General features: G+C 36.3%; 1 protein-coding gene across 1 annotated transcript; it reads left to right on the forward strand.

The window, feature by feature from the left end:
• Nucleotides 1-10,023: 10,023 nt before the first annotated feature.
• LOC138705240 (larval cuticle protein F1-like) lies at nt 10,024-18,434 on the forward strand. Its single transcript, XM_069834056.1, has 2 exons — nt 10,024-10,162; nt 17,367-18,434. The coding sequence occupies exons 1-2, from the start codon at nt 10,151-10,153 to the stop codon at nt 17,727-17,729; spliced, it is 375 nt and encodes a 124-aa protein (XP_069690157.1). The 5' UTR covers nt 10,024-10,150; the 3' UTR covers nt 17,730-18,434.
• Nucleotides 18,435-20,311: the final 1,877 nt, after the last annotated feature.

Here is a 20,311-nt window from a genome sequence, read left to right on the forward strand (position 1 = left end):
TGTGATATAAACCATTACTCCTTCAACGGTATAAATTATGTTCTCAAACAAAGATTGTTTTCATCTTAAAAGAAGGGATGTCATAAAAACAACTGAAGTATGAGGTTTTGGGAAAGGATAGCGAAATTTATAATGCAAATTCAAAATAATTTCTTTATTGTGGTATAACATTGTTGATGAATATTTCGAATGGTTTAACGATTCCAATAATACAACTCCTTCACTCTAATCGTACCGCACAATTGGGCATTTCGTAAGAAATTCCACTTTCGTAGATGACTAGATGCATTTTGAATTACAGATAATGTTTCGGGTACACTATTTCAAACCCACAAATATTTAACAATTAAAGACAAAATTAATCTTAGAAACATTTAACTTTCAAAATATAATTCTATGGAACTAAACAGCTAAAATATAGATCATTTGTAAACTTCAAAGCAATCATCAAAGATTCACTTGATTAATGACGTGTGAACATGATAACCTGTAAGTCATTTAGAAGAGTACCCTTAATACTGCTCCCACTTATAGCGGAATACAGATTATTGTATTACTTACACATACAATTTACCGTAATAGGACTACAGACAATATTTTAAAGTACACTATAACGAACTTGGAATTATTATCACTAAATCACTGGTTTTTTCAATTATTTCTGATAGAAATATAAATCTCTTCGCATTTTTCTGAATAGTTGGTAGATAATGAAAATCAGCTGACTAGAAATTTATACCTGTTCTGCAGTTATTAATTACACGATGTGATCAGACATTATATTAAACTTACGGAGATACGACAAGAATTTTAATCCTGTTTTCTTACTTTGGAGTTACTGCTTATACCTCTAATGCCAGATATTTTAATGAACTTTTTTTATGCTATGTTGCATTTGATTAGTCCGAAAAATAGAACTTCACGGTTCTATACCCAAGCTGTTGTAACTACGCCTCTCACAGCTTTGCGTAATGTTGGTAGCAGAGATGTGACATTGCCACACACATTACGCAAGTGGTAGCAATACCACGTAACATAGTATGTTTCAAACTGACAACACAGCAGCAATCCACGTATCAAACAGCAGTTGATAGAAGATGCTACGTACAGATTGTTCGGAATGCTATCGCGCAGCGTTCTTCAATTTTTTCATGGGAAGATTTGCCAACGCAAATAACGAGTGTCAAGTTCATAGTTACAACGGCTTGAATATATTTCCAAGGCCTCCAAATTCCAATTTAAATAATAGTAACAAAAACGAAACATTCAAATGTTTGTATGAACTGTAATTGCATAAGCTATATTTCCCTCAATCTCAATTGATTTCTTTGGGACTAATTTCTCCGGAATTTCATTACATTTATTAAAAATCTTTTGTGGAAGCTTATTTTGCAAATCTGTCTCCATTTTCAAATTTCTCAGATTCAATGAACAGTTAAAATTGTCTCCCAAACAATTTCAATCGACTCCAAAACAACATTCACAGCTTCTTGATAATTAACAAAGACAGTTTTCTATCCAACTTTTCAGTAATTTCTTTTAAATATTCCCTTATGTTTACCTTTTCATAATTAATTATGTTATTTATTTTAATAAGAAATAAATAAATGCAGCATAGTCTGAAACAAAATATTGTACGTAACTACGGAAGTACCTTTATCGTAATCGTTTAGGAAAACATTCTCACTCGAACGACAATAGTAATTTGCGTTACAAGAGCGGTATGTTGAAGTTTTCATGTTCGAGGAAAAGTTTGAAAAAGCGAAACGTAGTTGAGCTTTTTTAATTTCCGAGAATTTAAAGAAAACATACCGCTCGTGCATCGTACATTATTTTGTGCAAAGATCGTTTATTACATACCCGAAAGAGGAATTTCTAATTAGTTGCAATGAAATCTCCATCTTGGTTTCTGTTCAATGACGGCCAATTTGCAAAACAAAAATATCTATCTTCAACATTGTTGCTTTAAAATGTTTTCTGTGTTTACTATACTCCAGCAGGCCGTGATATACGTCTGTCTTTTTTTTCCCAGTCTATGATGAGTCTGGAATCTTGTTGATTTTTTCACGGCTTCCTTAATGTTACTTGCATCACGAATGCAGTAACTTTAGTGGACTTGTAGAGTTTACTTAATTTTTTAAAATATTTAAAAATAATAATTAACAGTGCAATTTAGGTGAAATTGCAGTGGTAAGTTTCCTATTTATAATTATTACTATATTAAACGTCTCTAAAAATAATATGTTAAAAGCCTAAAGCAGTAAAATCAATATGTCACTTAAGCGGTAAGAAGGGGGAAATTGTTGTGTGTGTTAGGTTGGGAATACTGAATGTGGAATTTTAGACTTTCCGCGGATTGGTTTTGTGCGGAAACCAAGCAAATACGCGCGATCTCGCACAAAGTATCTTTTCTGTAGTCGTTACGTAAATTAATGTTCTTATACTAGGCTAATCTTTGCTTGACCAGGAAAATTCTGGCATCATAGCAAGCTTGTCTTGTGAATTATATCTATTGGCCAAGTGTATTGTTTACCTCTTGTGAGTGTAAATAAGCAATAATCGTATCAACTGAAGATCATTGGATAGCAGGAAACATAACGGTGCAGAATTTTTTTATATAAATTTGTAGTGAATGAAGAGATGCTGAAATTTTTGTAGAATAAACGGAAGTATCTCAGGAAAAATTAATCCACACCATCTCTCACCATGCACACAGAATTTTAATTATAGTTTTCTATGACAAAAAGACAATATCGAATAAATTCTGCAAAAAGTCGTCCATATAGTTTAGTAAATTGTTGCAATTTTGTCATTAAAATTCCTTTGTGCGAGATCGTGCGTATTTGCTTGCTTTCCGCACAAAACCAATACGCGGTAAGTGTAAAATACCACATTCAGTATTCCTAACGTAACACACATAATAATTTCCCTATTTTTACCGCTTAAGCGTCATATTCATTTTACTGCTTTAGGCTTTTAACATATTATTTTTAAAGATGTTCAATATAGTAATAATTATAAATTGGAAACTTACCACTGCAATTTCACCTAAATTGCACTGTTAATTATTGTTTTTAAATACACTCAGGGACAAAAAAAAAACCGGACACTTTAATATTTGCTGGTATTTTGCAAAACATTATCTTCTCATACAATATTATGGTAGCCATCTGTTGTTATGGAGACGTGTATACATTGTTGATTGTGTTTTTGTTTTATAAACAAGCCATTACAACCAAATATTCCAATTTTGCTTTCGGAGTCTCAGCTATAACAATTTTGTCTCAACCATTTTGTGCTTCATTATCGTTATCATTCGTTATTTCTTTATTTTTACATTTTCTGAGTTTAAGTGGGGTTGTAACATTTGTCTTAAAACAAGATGCGACCTGAAGATGTGGCTCGAGCTGTAGCCCTTTACGATGATGGACGCAGTGTACGTTACATTGCAAATGTTATGAATATGGCAAGAAGCATAACCTATGATGCCAAAAAACGGTATAGAGAGACCCTACAATATACCAGAAGACCAGGTTCGGGTCGTCCAAGAGCTACAAATCCAAATGAAGACAGGTATATGGTGTTGAGAGTTCTTAGGGAGCGCAACCTGCCAGCTACTAGTGTAGCCCCGCAATTTGTTAACATGCATGGACGCCCAATTTCGGCCAAAACAGTTAGAAGGAGGTTGAAAGCAAGTGGACTGATATCAAGTAGACCTGCAACTGGTCCCAGACTTCTCAGGATGCATCGAGTTGAACGACTGCGTTTTGCAAATGATCACAGGGATTGGAGAAATGGACAGTGGAGCTGTGTTCTGTTCACCTATGAGTACCGTTTCAATCTGTGCTCACCTGATGGACGTGAAAGAGTTTGGAGAAGGAGGGGAGAACGATTTTCACAGTGTTGCATTTCCGAAAATGTGCCGTATGGAGGTGGTGGAGTGATGGTTTGGGCAGGAGTGTGTACGGATGCTCGTACAGAGTTGGTTTTTATTGAAAATGGAAGACTAACAGCTGATAGGTATATAAATGAATGTTTGGCTGATCATGTTGTGCCATTTGGCCAATTTCTAGGCGATAATTTTTTTTTAATGCATGATAATGCACGGCCGCATATTGCCCATGCGGTCGGAGTTATCTCCAAGAAGTGGGAATCCATGTTCTTCCATGGCCAGCAAGGAGTCCAGACATGAACCCAATTGAACACGTGTGGGACATGCTGGGACGGCGTGTTAAGAATAGACGACTGAGACCAGAATCGTTACAAGAGTTGAGTCGAGCACTTGGTGAAGAATGGGAACTTATTCCTCAAGAAGACATTGCTAACCAAATTGAGAGCATGCCAAGACGTATGGATGCAGTTATTCAAGCCAGAGGAGTAATACCCGTTACTAAAAAGAGTTTTTAATGTTTAAGGCACCATAAAATGAAAAAAACAGTTAGACCAAACGATGCCATAGTTATACGCCCTTTGTAATTTTTTGTACATTTTCTCATCAGAGATGTTTTTTTTTTTTTCAAATGTTGTCGTATAAGGTGCTAAATGAAACATTATTTTGTTTAAATGGATTTTGTTTCATTTTGAAATAATTGGCAACAAAATACAAGCAAATATAGAAGTGTCCGGTTTTTTTTGTCCCTGAGTGTATTTGCAAAAATTAAGTAAACTCTACAACACCACAAAAGTTACTGCATTTGTAATGCAAGTAACATTAAGGAAGTCGTGAAAAAATCAACAAGATTCCAGACTCATCATAGACTGGGGGGGGGGAGGAAAGACAGACGTATATCACGGCCTGCTGCAGTATAGTAAACACAGAAAACATTTTATAGGAACAATGTTGAAGATAGATATATTTGTGTTCCAAAGTTGCCGTCATTGAACAGAAACCAAGATGGAGATTTCATTGCAACCAATTAGAAATTCCTCTTTCAGGTATGTAATAAACAATCTTCGCACAAAATAATGTACGATACACGAGCGGTATGTTTGTTTTCATGTTCTCGGAAATTGAAAAAGCTCAACTACGTTTCGCTTTTTCAATCTTTTCCTCGAACATGAAAACGTCAACATACCGCTTTTCATTCTCCTAATCGCCTTTTTTCTCTAAAACATTTAGTTGATATTGAAACCTGTCTTCTATTACTTATATTCTTAACTGGTGCTGAATGCCCGTTTGCAGAAAATTATTTACATTTTTATCATAACACAGCCAATAAAAAGCGGAATATCCATTTCTGTTCCAAGGGCGCTGAATCGTATTATTAGAATAATATTTAACTGGAACCATAAAATATCACATGACTGTGAATAACGCTACATTGGTTTTATATGTGTGGTTTAAGCGTTACATCAATTTAATTTATTGTGGGATGAAAGCAAAAAATTCCTAAAGAATGAAGGAAGAAAATGGTGCTGAAAAGGAAAACTTACACAGCATTTCATACTTTGGTTGATTTGTAAAGTTTTCACATCCCTTCATATTTGTTTCAACTAACATAACTATCAGCCAATTGTGTAAAAATTGCACCTAATCAAGTCATGATTATACAAAAATGGTATTAACTGAAGTTCATATCTGACGGTGCCTTAACATGTTAGTCTGTTCTTGCTTCCACTTGTCAGCTCAAATTAATTAAGCATGAATTAATGAAATGTACAAAAAAGGCTACTTAATAAAAAATCCTGATGTAATGTTTTAACTGCGACAGATAATTGCTTCAGTAAATTTACATAATTAGATTTAAAAAGATATGTTTGAAAGCTGTAACCAATGATATGATGTATAGAAATAAAATAGCTGTCAAATACACAATTTTAAATTGTCATTAATTGATGTACAAAAGTGCTTATTTATTGTTTGTGATTTATTAATATTCTTCTTTCTCTGTGTACATGCATTGTTATGTTATGTCAAGGTCGGCTGGAAAGAAGAAAGGGATAATTTATAACTGTTACCATCATGAAATAATAGAAAACAAGAGGCGCCAAAACCAACAACGACCAGTTCTGAAGATGACCCAAAATAGGTCGAAACATGTTAACAAGGTACGTTAAAATTTAACACAAGAAAGTTCTTATCATACATATTCCGAAGAAAATATATATTAATAACAATAATAATAATAATAATAATAATAATAATAATAATAATAATAATAATAATAATGGTTTTATTTATTCATTCTTGGACACACCCTTTTAACAGTTACATGATCACTGGTTAACGTTATTTAACAAGTAATAACTGCTTTACTATGTTAATAATTTAATATTATATAAATTCTGGTGGTGAAGGATAATCTAGGCTTCGGAGAATGACGCAAACTACGTCGAAACTAATCAGCCAGATAATTTACTACCAGAATTTATATAATATTAAAAAAGTGAAGCAGTTATTACTTGTTCAATAACGTTAATCTATGGTTTTATTTAACCTGGCAGAGTTTTTTTAGTAGGTTATTTTACGACGCTGTATCAACATCTGAGGTTATATAGCGTCTGAATGAAATGAAGGTGATAATGCCGGTGAAATGAATAAGGGGTCCAGCACCGATAGTTACCCAGCATTCGCTCATATTGGGTTGAGGGAAAACACTCGAAAAAACCTCAACCAGATAACTTGCCCCGATCGGTATTCGAACCCGGGCCACATGATTTCGTGGCCAGACGCACTAGCCGTTACCCCACAGGTGTGAACACCTGACAGAGTTAACCTCTCAACCCGATATTCAAAAGTTACGGCGCTAAGCGCTCTTTTATTTATATTTTCGACATACCATATGGCAGTAAAAAACAGGCTCTCTCCAATACACTTAAAAAAAAATGCATGAAAATATCTCTGATTACGAACTGTGGCCGGTTTTGTGCAATGGTACATGATGCATACATGTGTACGTAAAACCGCTGCACAACTAACCTAGGGAGCTGCGTACACGAGTACCTACGGCAAACCGGCCTGAGGGTTAAGGCCATAGGGCCTTCTGTATTCAATCAGGAGTAAAACTGCGATACAAATAACATGATATATCTATACCTAATATAATATACAAAAATTAAAAATATTATAATCATAACACAATGTAAACAACAAGTCAATGGAATTGAGGCATATACGATATAATACATAGAAAGAAAGAAAAAGGCCTAATAGAATGTGACAGTAAGTCAAAATGAGTGAGACATACACAATGTGTATAAATATAAAATAATAGTAATAATAATAATAATAATAATAACAATAATAATAATAATAATAATAATAATAATAATACTTACTTTACTTACTTACAAATGACTTTTAAGGAACCCGAAGGTACATTGCCGCCCTTACATAAGCCCGCCATAGGTTCCTATCCTGTGCAAGATTAATCCAGTCTTTATCATCATATCCCACCTCCCTCAAATCCATTTTAATATTATCCTCCCATCTACGTGTCGGCCTCCCCAAAGGTCTTTTTCCCTCCGGTCTCCCAACTAACACTCTATATGCATTTCCGTATTCGCCCATACATGCTACATGCCCTGCCCATCTCAAACGTCTGGATTTAATTGTCCCTAATTATGTCAGGCGAAGAATACAATGCGTGCTGTTCTGCGTTGTGTAACTTTCTCCATTCTCCTGTAACTTCATCCCTCTTAGCCCCAAATATTTTCCTAAGAATCTTATTCTCAAACACCCTTAATCTCTGTTCCTCTCTCATAGTGAGAGTCCAAGTTTCACAACCAAACAGAACAACCGGTAATATAACTGTTTTATAAATTCTAACTTCAGATTTTTTGACAGCAGACTAGATGACAAAAGCTTCTCAATCGAATAATAACACGCATTTCCCATATTTATTCTGCGTTTAATTTTCTCCCGAGTGTCATTTATATTTGTTACTGTTGCTCCAAGATATTTGAATTTTTCCACCTCTTCAAAGGATAAATTTCCAATTTTTATATTATTAATAATAATAATAATAATAATAATAATAATAATAATAGTAATAAGAATAATGTACTACAAAGCATACAAAAACACATACACACACAAAGGAAAATATGATAATAATTAGCAAGAGTTCTCACATTATAGATGTAACATGACAAGCATTATAGAGAAAAATGATGAAACAAACAAAAACAAATAAAATAATAGTACATTAGTACATTATGCATTATGCTCGTATGAAAATTATGAAACTCGATTGCGCTCGTTTCATAAACATACTCGCGTCTTAATTACTACCATTATAGGCAAGTTTCATACGACTTTTTATGCTCGACCATATTTCTAACTTGAAATTATTCATAAGTATTCATGTTATTCTTATCTGACTGGAAAGCGGAACTGACCTTGTGCAATATCTCGTAAATTGTGAGATGTGCGCAGACGCGAAAGTATTGATTTTTTTCCGAGAAACCAATGTCATTGACCTTGATATAATCTAGAGAGTAAAATAAAGATTAATCTTGATATAACCTTGAAATTGATTTAGACATTGAAAAACGAGATGACAAATTGAATTTATTTGAATATTATTTACAATTAACGCTAATTATTATAGCAACAGAACATAACCTTCTGCGATAGTATTGGATTTCCAGCCTCTGTGACGTTTCGCTAGTTGTCTTTCGATTGCATATCCGAGAATAATCGATACTTGGGCTTTCATATTGCTACAATGGTGTTTTCTGGTTGGTGGAACACCTGAACTTTAATGAATAGGTGTACTTTAATGAGATCCATTAAAGGGCTGCTACCAGGTGTATAATTACTACATTTCGGCATGGTCGAGCATAAAATAAATATCACTAGAATATCCTAATGTGGAGAATACGTGGCGGACCCGATAGAACAGTTCAGTGGGAAATCTGCATAACGGCGTACTGAGTATAGTGGTAAAGCGTACAGTGGGTGGGGGTACTGTAGAATGGATGACAACAAACACGCAAAGGAAAACGCTCTGGATTTGAAGGTTCTGACGAATAATTTGGTTTTCATACAAACCTATTTTCAAACTGTACTATTACACGGTTAGAAAAGTCAGAGCAAGAGATGCCGGAAGCCCTCAAACTAATTGAGGAAATGACGCAGAGAATTAATGAGACACCAAGTACACCGGTTACTGAACGTGTAAAACAGAAGTGGAAATCAATTTTATGTAAAAATAACGGATATGGAACATTGTGTAACATAAACAGCAAATTAGTGGACATAGAGTCACGCGAGAATGAAGGACTGTCTCTTAGAGACTGCATTGATGATAGGTTTCTTCGTTTTGTTCTTATCACGTCATGCGATGTAGATCGCAGCTTTTGACAGTACAAACTGTGTTTGGTAGACAACTGAAAAAGATTTACGTTTGAGACACTGAAAATGTGTCTTGTAGTACATGGCAATTCGGTACTGTAACTGCACTTCCTAAAGACGACCAATAGGATAAATGAAGAAATTAAAATTGTTACATGCTTATTTCCACCATTAACACTGTGTATAATTAAACACAAATGCTTATAAAAGACAGGAGAATAAATGCTTTTATATTCTTTTGACATTGTCATTGTGTAATGTATATTTACTTTCAGAATGTTCATATGTGTGCGTTTCCCCATACTAATGTACTCTACTGTAAATAGCAACGTCGTTACCTCAATACATCTCTACCTTTCACTACCTGCAGCGAGTCAACAACCTATAGTACATGCACAGTAAACTTATTGTATCGGGTCCAAAGTCTCGAAGCCTGGTCATAACATAAAGTTAGTTTGGCAACTCGTCATAAGATAATTTTCTAGATCAAAGTGAACAAAGTCGTTTCACCTGCTAACTGACAACTTTACTCGAACACACGACTTTCAGACTTTAGAACCAACTGAACTGGCACAGGGGACATAAATCGAAATCCATCTGGCAGCAGTGCTGATATTTCCTCGAATCTTGAAGCTTGCAACAGGCGCTGGCAGCAAGCTTGAGAGGGAAAGTGTCACATCTGTATGTGCAACATCTCGTCGCGAGTAATGGCGAAAGTTTATGGACAGCACGCTCTTCTCTTGGCCCGGGTTTCGTTAATGCACGCTGCGCCCCACGTATTTAAAATCCTGCGGAGACTTGAGAAGGCGTCATTCGCTTCTAGTAGCTCTCCTGACACCCACACCCAACAACATGAAGTACACGGTAAGTCACCACTTTAAGAATTATTAAAAAAATTATTTTTGTGAATATAAGTCTTACTTAATTGCTATTTATTTCTCTAGTTTACCATGCTAGTCGCTGGATCGAAGATTCCTATTTAGTTCTCTAGTTTACCATGCTTGTACGAAATGGAACTATAAAAATTGGAGATTTATCTTTCGAAGAGGTGGAAAAATTCAAATATCTTGGAGCAACAGTAACAAATATAAATGACAGTCGAGAGGAAATTAAACGCAGAATAAATATGGGAAATGCGTGTTATTATTCGGTTGAGAAACTTTTGTCATCTAGTCTTCTGTCAAAAAATCTGAAAGTTAGAATTTATAAAACAGTTATATTACCGGTTGTTCTGTATGGTTATGAAACTTGGACTCTGACTTTGAGAGAGGAACAGAGATTAAGGGTGTTTAAGTATAAGGTTTTTAGGAAAATATTTGGGGCTAAGAGGGATGAAGTTACAGGAGAATGAAGAAATTTAACACAGAGCTGCACGCATTGTATTCTTCACCTGACATAATTAGGAACATAAACTCCAGACGTTTGAGATGGGCAGGACATGTAGCACGTATGGGCGAATCCAGAAATATAGAGTGTTAGTTGGGAGGCCGGAGGGAAAAGGGCCTTTGGGAGGCCGAGACGTAGGTGGGAAGATAATATTAAAATGGATTTGAGGAAGGTGGGATATGATGGTGAGACTGGATTAATCTTGCTCAGGATAGGGACCAATGGCGGGCTTATGTGAGGGTGGCAATGAACCTCCGGGTTCCTTAAAAGCCAGTAAGTAAGCAAGTAAGTAAGTAAGTTTATCATACTAGTCGTTGGATCGAAGATTCCTATTTATTTCTCTAGTTTACCATGCTAGTCGTTGGATCGAAGATTCCTATTTATTTCTCTAGTTTACCATGCTAGTCGTTCGATCGAAGATTCCTATTTATTTCTCTAGTTTACCATGCTAGTCGTTGGATCGAAGATTCCTATTTATTTCTCTAGTTTACCATGCTAGTCGTTGGATCGAAGATTTCTATTTATTTCTCTAGTTCACCATGCTAGTCGGTGGATCGAAGATTCCTATTTCTTTCTCTAGTTTATCATGCTAGTCGTTGGATCGAAGATTCCTATTTATTTCTCTAGTTTACCACGCTAGTCGTTGGATCGAAGATTCCTATTTATTTCTCTACTTTACCATGCTAGTCTTTGGATCGAAGATTCCTGTTTATTTCTCTAGTTTACCATGCTAGTCGTTGGATCGAAGATTCCTATTTATTTCTCTAGTTCACCATGCTAGTCGTTGGATCGAAGATTCCTATTTATTTCTCTAGTTTACCATGATAGTCGTTGGATCGAAGATTCCTATTTATTTCTCTAGTTTACCATGCTAGTCGTTGCATCGAAGATTCCTATTTATTTCTCTAGTTTACCATGCTAGTCGGATGGAAAATACCTATTTATTTCTCTAGTTTACCATGCTAGTCGTTGGATCGAAGATTCCTATTTATTTCTCTAGTTTACCACGCTAGTCGTTGGATCGAAGATTCCTATTTATTTCTCTAGTTTACCATGCTTAGTCTTTGGATCGAAGATTCCTATTTATTTCTCTAGTTTACCATGCTAGTCGTTGGATCGAAGATTCCTATTTATTTCTCTAGTTTACCATGCTAGTCGTTGGATCGAAGATTCCTATTTATTTCTCTAGTTTACCATTCCAGTCGTTGGATCGAAGATTCCTATTTATTTCTCTAGTTTACCATGCTAGTTGTTGGATGGAAGATTCGCAGGTCCAAACCAGGCAAAAGACGATGGATCTGAAAGTGCAATAAAATCCTAAGCATGGTTCTCTCCAGTAGGAAAGTAAATTGTGACTCCCATGTCGTAAGTCTCCAGTACGTAAACGTGCTTACCCTTGATCAGGGCAGGGCAGAAGGCTACGGGCAGCAAGAGCGGATTCTACTCTCTCAAGGGGAGCCACATGATTTCTCTTCATCCCCTTTTGTTCCCCGCCGAACATCACGCAGCGTTGATTCAGTGACGAATGAATTATAAGCGTCCCCGTTTAGAGTCTGGATCCGCTCCCATGCCCAGCCCTGCCCTTGATAGAAGGCTACGGGCACCGAAGAAATTTGGAGGTAGCACATTAGGTCCATTCCAGTGGCTTATGTGAGCGTGGATGTGTCCACTCCTCACTCTGAAGGCAAAACATAAATTTCCTGCGCAAAATTTTACTAAATCTGACATTTTTTTAACTTACACTCTTTTATTATCTTTTCAACCACTCATTACCGCGTATGTTTCGTTTTAACAGCTGAATTTGCTAAGATTATCTGATGATACGATGAAAGAGTAATGGAACGGAGAAAAATTCTCTCCGGCGCCGAGATTTGAACCCGGGTTTTCAGCTCTACGTGCTGATGCTTTTCCACTAAGCCACACCGGATACCCACCCCGGCGTCGGACAGAAACGTCTCAGATTAAGTTCCAACCCTTGGGTTCCCTCTAGTGACCGCCCTCTGCACTACGTCATAGATGTCTATGAACGTAGGACTGAAATCCACACATGTGCTGAGGTGCACTCGTTATGAGTGACTAGTTGGCCGGGATCCGACGGAATAAGCGTCGTCTTAAATCGCGTCTTATCTGGTGATGTTGCACTTGTCACTTCAGTCATACGTTTTCTTTCTATTCGATTTCATGCGGAAGACATCTGAGTAAATAAAATATTGAACAATTTGGTACTTTCCAGTCGATAGTGCTAACCAATCTGAAATTTTAAGTAAAATAAATCACCATTTTTCGTTTATATTCTTGAAATAAATGGTCGTGTCTCTCAGTTAAGCACTATTACAAATCATGTTCATCATCCTTGTACGAATTGGCTCGTAGATAACAAAATCAGTCCGGTAGTTTACATTTTGAAATACAAATAAAAATACATGAAAACTATCTATTCACTATTGGATACGCTGAGTGTAGAAATCAGTAAAATCTTGGAACTAATTGAATCGCACTTTTTAGAAAGGAACTAAGTCAAAATTTGTCATTTTTATTTCCTCTGATGAAATGATTAATATTTCCAAGACGCAAAGATAAAGAAAGGAAGGAACTTAAACAAACCTTTCCCTGTATCTCTAACATCGAGTTGATGTTTATATTACGGCACTGGTACACTGGTATTTATTCATGAAAGTAAGTTCTTTTGCTCTCCTGAAAAATAGAACATTTTGACTTAGTCCCTTTCTAGTAAGTGCGATTCAATTTTTGTAATAGGCTATCATAATCCGTGCCTAGTTAAAATGAAAAATTTAATAGGCCTATGCTTAATTTAGTGCAGTTGAAAAATATTCGGCGTTCCAAAAATGATACTACTATAACTAAGATGTTTTCGTTTCCTCATACCGAGGGTTGCAAAATCCCCCAATTTAGCTGGTCGATCAGTTTCAGATATCTTGACCCTCGCTTATTGACATTTAGAGTGATTTTATTAAATTACAATCATATTTACAATCTTATTTTTACAAAATTCTATACAATGAAATGACACAGAAAAAATGCGTGAATTGTAGCAAGCAGAAAAAAATTATTTTATACAGTGTTGACCAGAAGTCTACTTAGCTAGAGAAAGTTTCTGAAGTGTTGCCAAATAACGGGAAAAGATGTTCAAATCTTTTATTGACTCAGAAGTAGCAAAAAACTCTTACTGGGGGGGAAATATTAATTTATTTTACAGTTAATAACAAAGTGTCTTATCGGAATAGACTCTTGAGTACTTCACCGCGTGTTGAAACTTAACATCTTCAACGTTTTGCAAATGCATACAGTTTCCATCATTGGGGTAACTTGGTACGACTTGTAGGTCACCTACCCTGTTGCACCTGTTATGTATTTCTATTTCTACTAGTGGCTTGTGCAGCAAATACTGCTGCAAACTAAGTTCGTTAGACGTTCAAATAAAAATTTTTCAGATTTATTTTCAATGAAGAATACTTGTCTTTTCGATACTTATTTGCTTCCATAATAATGAAAAATACTCCCTCTGAATGGATTTTTTTTAGGCCAAATACTTTTTCTTGAACCTATCCAACTTCAGTTTTTGAGTTTCAACGCGAAAACGCAAGTATCAATGTCAGGACGATAGCAGTAGCTATTTCAGGTCATTGTGGATTGTAGGCAAAAGTTTAAAAAAATGTCAGGTTTGCTAAGCTTTCGAACTATAGCATTTTCGTATAGCTGCTGCATGTAGAACTTGAAATGTAGAGCGTCAAATCATTTTATCCTACTAAGAGATCTTGCTGAAATGATCTGGAGAATACAAAATTTTCTAGGCCTCTTATTTTATCAGTAAGTATTACCTTTTGATCTTTCCTTAGGAACTGTAATTTTTGCGCTCTCTCGAGCCAATACTGAAGACAGTGACACATATCAATATCTACACTACACCGCTATTAAGTATATAAAAATGACCCAACCCCACTGGGTTAATAAGTATAAACATATTTGATTTTTAATAACAATATTATTATCTTACTTAAGTTTTGTAGTTATATATAGCAGCCACTCAGTAATAGAAATGAAGATCTAAATTAAGATATTCTGCACATTTACTTACATAACCACAAAAAGTTTCACTTTCATGTCATCAATATAGCATCAATATTATGTACAATTAATGAAAAAATAGATGCATCATGATATTAACTATAATAATATTTAACTTCTAATGGTAATAATGTCATCAAACCACCTCAAGTTTCGTAGATTTGAATATCCAATACACAGCTACTCAGAAAATTATACACTGCAGAATCAGTTTTTAATAACAAATTGAATTGAGCTCTAAATATGTCGGCAATCCTGCAGATCATGGCCTTCGTGTAATAGCCTATTGTTTATTGTAGTGTGTGTTTTGTTCTGAAATTCAATCAAGTCGGCCGTGATTGAATAAAATAATTCTCAAAACTGACAACAGATGAATTTAGGAAAATAGGAAAATTATGTAGGAAAATTGACATTTCACTGAAAACTACAACTTTTCCGAAAAACTTTGGATGCCAGGCATGAAAATGAGGGGTCACTCATTAAAATCCGTTCAGCCGTTTTCCCGTAATTTCTATTACCAGTTCAAATTATATATATAGATTCCGAACAACTGGTCCCAATTGCCATAGGTCACTGCAGGTTGTATCTATTTGCTCTGATAATGGAACCTGTATGCAGTTCCTCAAAGTAGGAGATGTTAAATTCCAGCACACGGTGGGATATTCAAAAGTCTATTTCTGATCACAACAACCGTAAAATATTTCTGAACACAATTACCATGAAAACCTAAAAACTTATTTCAGTTTGATATGTTTGTAAGGAATGAGTTATCTAAGTTTGTTATGTTTGTACTGATTCATTTCAGTCAATTCAGGTGGATTTTGTGAGGTAAAAGAATTGTGTTTGGGTAAGATTTTTTCAATGTACTCCCATTTGTCTTGCTTCATTACATCAATTATTTACTCTATATACATCTTGATTACACAACTTTTAACACTATTATATTACTTGAATACAATATATAACTTTCACTTGTTAAATAGAACTAAGCTATAGAAAGCTAGATGACTAGTTTCGGCTTGGGAGCCATCTTCAGAACTGTTGTGGTCCTGGTCTTGCCTCTTCCGGTGTCTTCACTCCCGGTGGGAGTGCGTTTGTGTTGTGTAGTGTGGATTCAAATAGTGTATATGGGCTATTCCATATGAAATCGATCAGTAAAAAACCTCGCATTTTTTATACCCTAATTTTTTCCCTATTTATACAAGGTGCTGAGGAGAGTGCATTTGCAAAAATAGACTATCGAAAGTCAAATGGTTTTCGTATTGTTCAGCGACAAATTTAGCTATTTTAGATAAACAAGCCTCTTTCAGGGCTCAGAACTCTGGAATCATTTACTGCAGAACATTGAACGAGAGCTCATTTTGAAGCTGACATTTGGTAGATTATGATAAGAAGTAATTCTTATTTTTATTATATACAGAGAGACAGATAATCTGATTTTGCTTACTTTTAGGCTTTTTGCCCATTTGTAAAAATGTAAAAAAATATTGAGAAAAAACCTTGTATTATTAAAAGGGATTCGGCATTATTTGCTTAGTGTCACGGCAATAAGTATTAAATACATTATTTTCACACGCCTAGACTTGAACGACGTAGTACCGCACGCACTGGCCGAGAGATGAAGACAAGCGAGCATTGGGCGTCATTTTACTCCTGTGTTTATGAAAACCTGTGATAAAGCTAGCCCAGCTATGCGCTACTAGACGACACGTCATGTGTTTATGTCTCCTGGCCTTGCTTGTCTCGGCTAGCTCCCGCCTAACAGTCAGCTGGTTAGCTCACGCGCGTAGTATTTATTTTCTTTATTTGATATTTTCAATATTTTCTTATCAACGTTGCATCAGTAAAAAATATGTGTTTATTTGTACTTTCAATGCGGAATCTAACCATATATTTTAAAAATATTTTTTTCGTGGGCAAAGGCGTCTTAATGAAGAAAAATCTAAATTTCTCCATTTCCATAAAAAGTAAGAAAAACTGTTTACATGTCAATATAAACTTTAACTTTTCAGCATCAAAATAATCCATGATTTTGATCATTGGGTGAAACGGTTTCGGAGCCACAAAAGTTTAAAGTTGCTAGTTTTATGAAAATACGATGCATTAAAATATTCTTAATTTAAGCACTATGAAGTTCTGATGCCTCAAACTTTGCACAAAGCATTGTATCACAATTTTCTACGGACAGAAAAGGTTTCATTGTATTTAAAAATTGCAAGGTCAATTTTCTCTATATTTCGGCCGATTTGAGATGGAATAGCCCATATGTTCTGAAATTCAGTTGTGTGTTGAGGATTTGTTGTGGGTACAGATACACAAAAACACACCCATATTTCCTATATTTCGAATACGTGCCTGCGTACTGTATTAATCGAGTACCTCAATGAAAGAACTTCAAGTGCAATGTCCAAGTTTCTTCGGCATTGTTTGCTTAGTGTCACGGCAATAAGTTTCGAGGGTATTAAATACATACTTCTCAAGTATTCTATTAAACGCAGCTATGGGGGAATAGCTATCTGCTCAGCTACTTCAACAAGAGTTACTCCTTACTTCTTTATTTACTTCTCGTGGTACTCACACCTCTCTCTGCTTACAGTTGACTGTCGTCCTGGCTCTGGCCGCATGCGTCGTAGCAGTGGAGCAACCGGCAGAAGAACAGGGCCGCCGCGACAAGCGAGGCTTCCTCTCTGCCCCGCTTGCCGCTCCGCTAGCCGCACCGCTCGCCGCTCCTCTCGCTGCCCCTGTCGCCGCTCCCTTGGCTGCCGCTCACTACGCCGCTCCCTTGGCTGCCGCTCACTACGCCGCTCCCTACGCCGCCGCTCTACCAGCTCCGCTGGCTTACACTCATGGTTTCGCTGCTCCTTATGCTTATGCATCCGCTCCATACGTTGCCGCCCCGGCAGTTGCAGCTCCCCTGGCGGCCAAGGCTGTAGTTGCACCTTACACCTACTTAGGCTAGGAAAATAACAACGAAACACCATTGGCCAAACAGCAGATTGTAGTTTACATCTACCATAGTACAAGAATCGCGACATAGCTTTACGTTGCTTCATGTAGGACTGTGCCCAGTTAAGGAGATTAAACACTCCAGAAAAACTTCATTACCGTAAATCAGAGTCTTATAACAGTTCAGTGTGCCACAGACATTCTGGCTTTTTCTGTTTCTCAACTTAACAGGCTTCAAACAGAAATCACAGACTTGATGTAGCCAATTGTAAAGCTACCAAGCGAACTTAATAACTCTGTAACATAAGAAAATGCTGCTTCCATTATTGAGTAATAGTTTTTTTATATTGTAGTACCGGAAACTCTATGTCAATTAAACTCGCCTGCTGAGTTCCACAATATTTGTAACATCAAACGCAGCTGGAATCGAGAGTAATGGAATTTAATCAAATTACAGACTGGTTTTGGAAGATTAACTAACATCTGCTTAACGCCCGATCGATCTAACTTGAAAATGATTTGTTTTATACGTTAACTATCAATATTTGTATTGAAGTGAACACATTTATAACATCTAGTAAAGATCGATCGTGCGTAGTCTGTGCCAATGGTAGCCACATACGGGTCACGATCTTCATGTTGAAAACTTTCAGGAATTGTTTATAATATTTAAGCGCTTGTTTGATAGTAAATAAAAAATAAAAAAATATGTATGTAATGTATCTTTTTATTACGCCGATTCATTTTCGCTTTTCACCACGAATTTCTGTCTCTACACAAACAACATCATATTTTCCCTATTCCTTCTCCTCCTCTACCACCACCATCAATCCAAGAATTAGACACTTCGCTTGTGTTGGCCTCATTAAGTAACTCTCCAAGCTGGAGCGATACTAAACTCAATGAGATCATTTTACTTCTCTTCTGCTTTTTACTTTACAATTTAGAGCTTGCTCAAATATGCAGCTTTCGTCAATAGCCTACCTAGAAGAAATTTATTGTTCTCTCTTTTGGATTACATCTTTCAACAAAGGAGGATGATGTCTAATTCATTTAAAAAAAACTTTATTTTATCTTTCTTAATGCAACATTTAGCTGTTATTGAATATTTCATTTCTGGTGCATGTGTTTTTGCCCAATTTTTAGGCTACATAGCCTACTCTAAGACATTAAATCTGAATAGTGAAGTATGTTACTAGTCATCGATGTATGCAATGGAGGGGGAAAGGAACTGGCCACCCAATATCTCCTGGTTTAATTGCCTCCTGAGTAATGCCTTATTGGTGTCACATATGGCACTTCGACAGTTGACTAAACAACAAACGTACTCTATGATTAACTGTAATATATCATGAAAGGCATTTCCATTGTGTCTATCTCATAAAACTTCTCCCTTGTTTTTTCATCAGTTTTTTTTTTAATTTTGTTCCATGTACAGTAGGTATATATTTGGAACTTTATCTCAATCATAATTAATGTGACGCCATGTTGAAAGACTTGGCGTGCGTCCGGCAGAAGGGAGGGCGCGCGGGAAGGCAGGCGCGGGGAGGAAAAGAAAGAAACTACGAGCGCAAGTCGGCGGGCGCTGGGCTGTGCGAGGTGAAGGGGAAAAAGAAGCAGCGAGAAACAAAAGTCTCCAGAAGCGCAAGCCTCGCGACATCCGTAGAAACTTCGGGAAGCAGTACGTTCCAGAAGTGTGATTTAGTAATAAATAGAAGGAAGAAGAGCCGCAAAGCCAATTTAGTTTTAGTTGGTTTTAGTTTGGACAGCGAGTTCAGTGTGTGAATCAGCAGCGCCCAGACGGAAGCAACGCGTCCAGGAGTCTTGAGTTCGCCGAGCGGTGAGCTGAGTAACTGTGGCAGCGTCCAGGCGGGAGCAACGCATCCGGGAGTCTTTGGTTCGACGTGAGTGAACTAGAGTAACTGTGGCAGCGTCCAGGCGGAAGCAACGCATCCGGGAGTCTTGGGTTCGGCGTGCAGTGAACTTTATCTGAAAGTCTTGAGTTCGAAGTTCAGTGGACTGTCTCTGGAAGTCTTGGGTTCGATATACTGTGAACTTGAGTGAATGAGCTAGAAGAACTATCCAAGGCAAACGAACTGTGAACTGAGAACTGACAGTTTTGTTTTGTAAATAGTGCTTTGTGAACATTAGTTGAGATTAGGAGTACATTGTTGTTTTCAATAATCCACGTGAATTGTTATTGTCGTCTGTGGATTGCAATAACGAATACTGTGTTGCTGTGTGGAGTGGAATACTCATTGTTGACGGGAGAGTTTAAATTCAGAAATAGAAAGCCTTTATTGTTGTGAATAAAAGTAACATTATTGTTGAATTAAAAGTCACAATTATTTCCTGAGACTGTACTAACCTAAACATTTCTGCTAAATATATTAAAATATAAGGCTATATTATGAACAACGAACCTTCAAATAGTAAATAATGTAATATCAGAATAAGTCAATACTTCTCATTACCGGTACCTAGAATATAACATTTCATATATCGAAGCAAGTGATCCTGAAATAAAGCTGCTGAAACTTTAACAACTCTTAGGTACAATTAAAACGACACATTTAAATAAAATGAGAAATGAGT

This window comes from Periplaneta americana, chromosome 8 (assembly GCF_040183065.1).
Source record: "Periplaneta americana isolate PAMFEO1 chromosome 8, P.americana_PAMFEO1_priV1, whole genome shotgun sequence".
NCBI classification, from domain to species: domain Eukaryota; kingdom Metazoa; phylum Arthropoda; class Insecta; order Blattodea; family Blattidae; genus Periplaneta; species Periplaneta americana.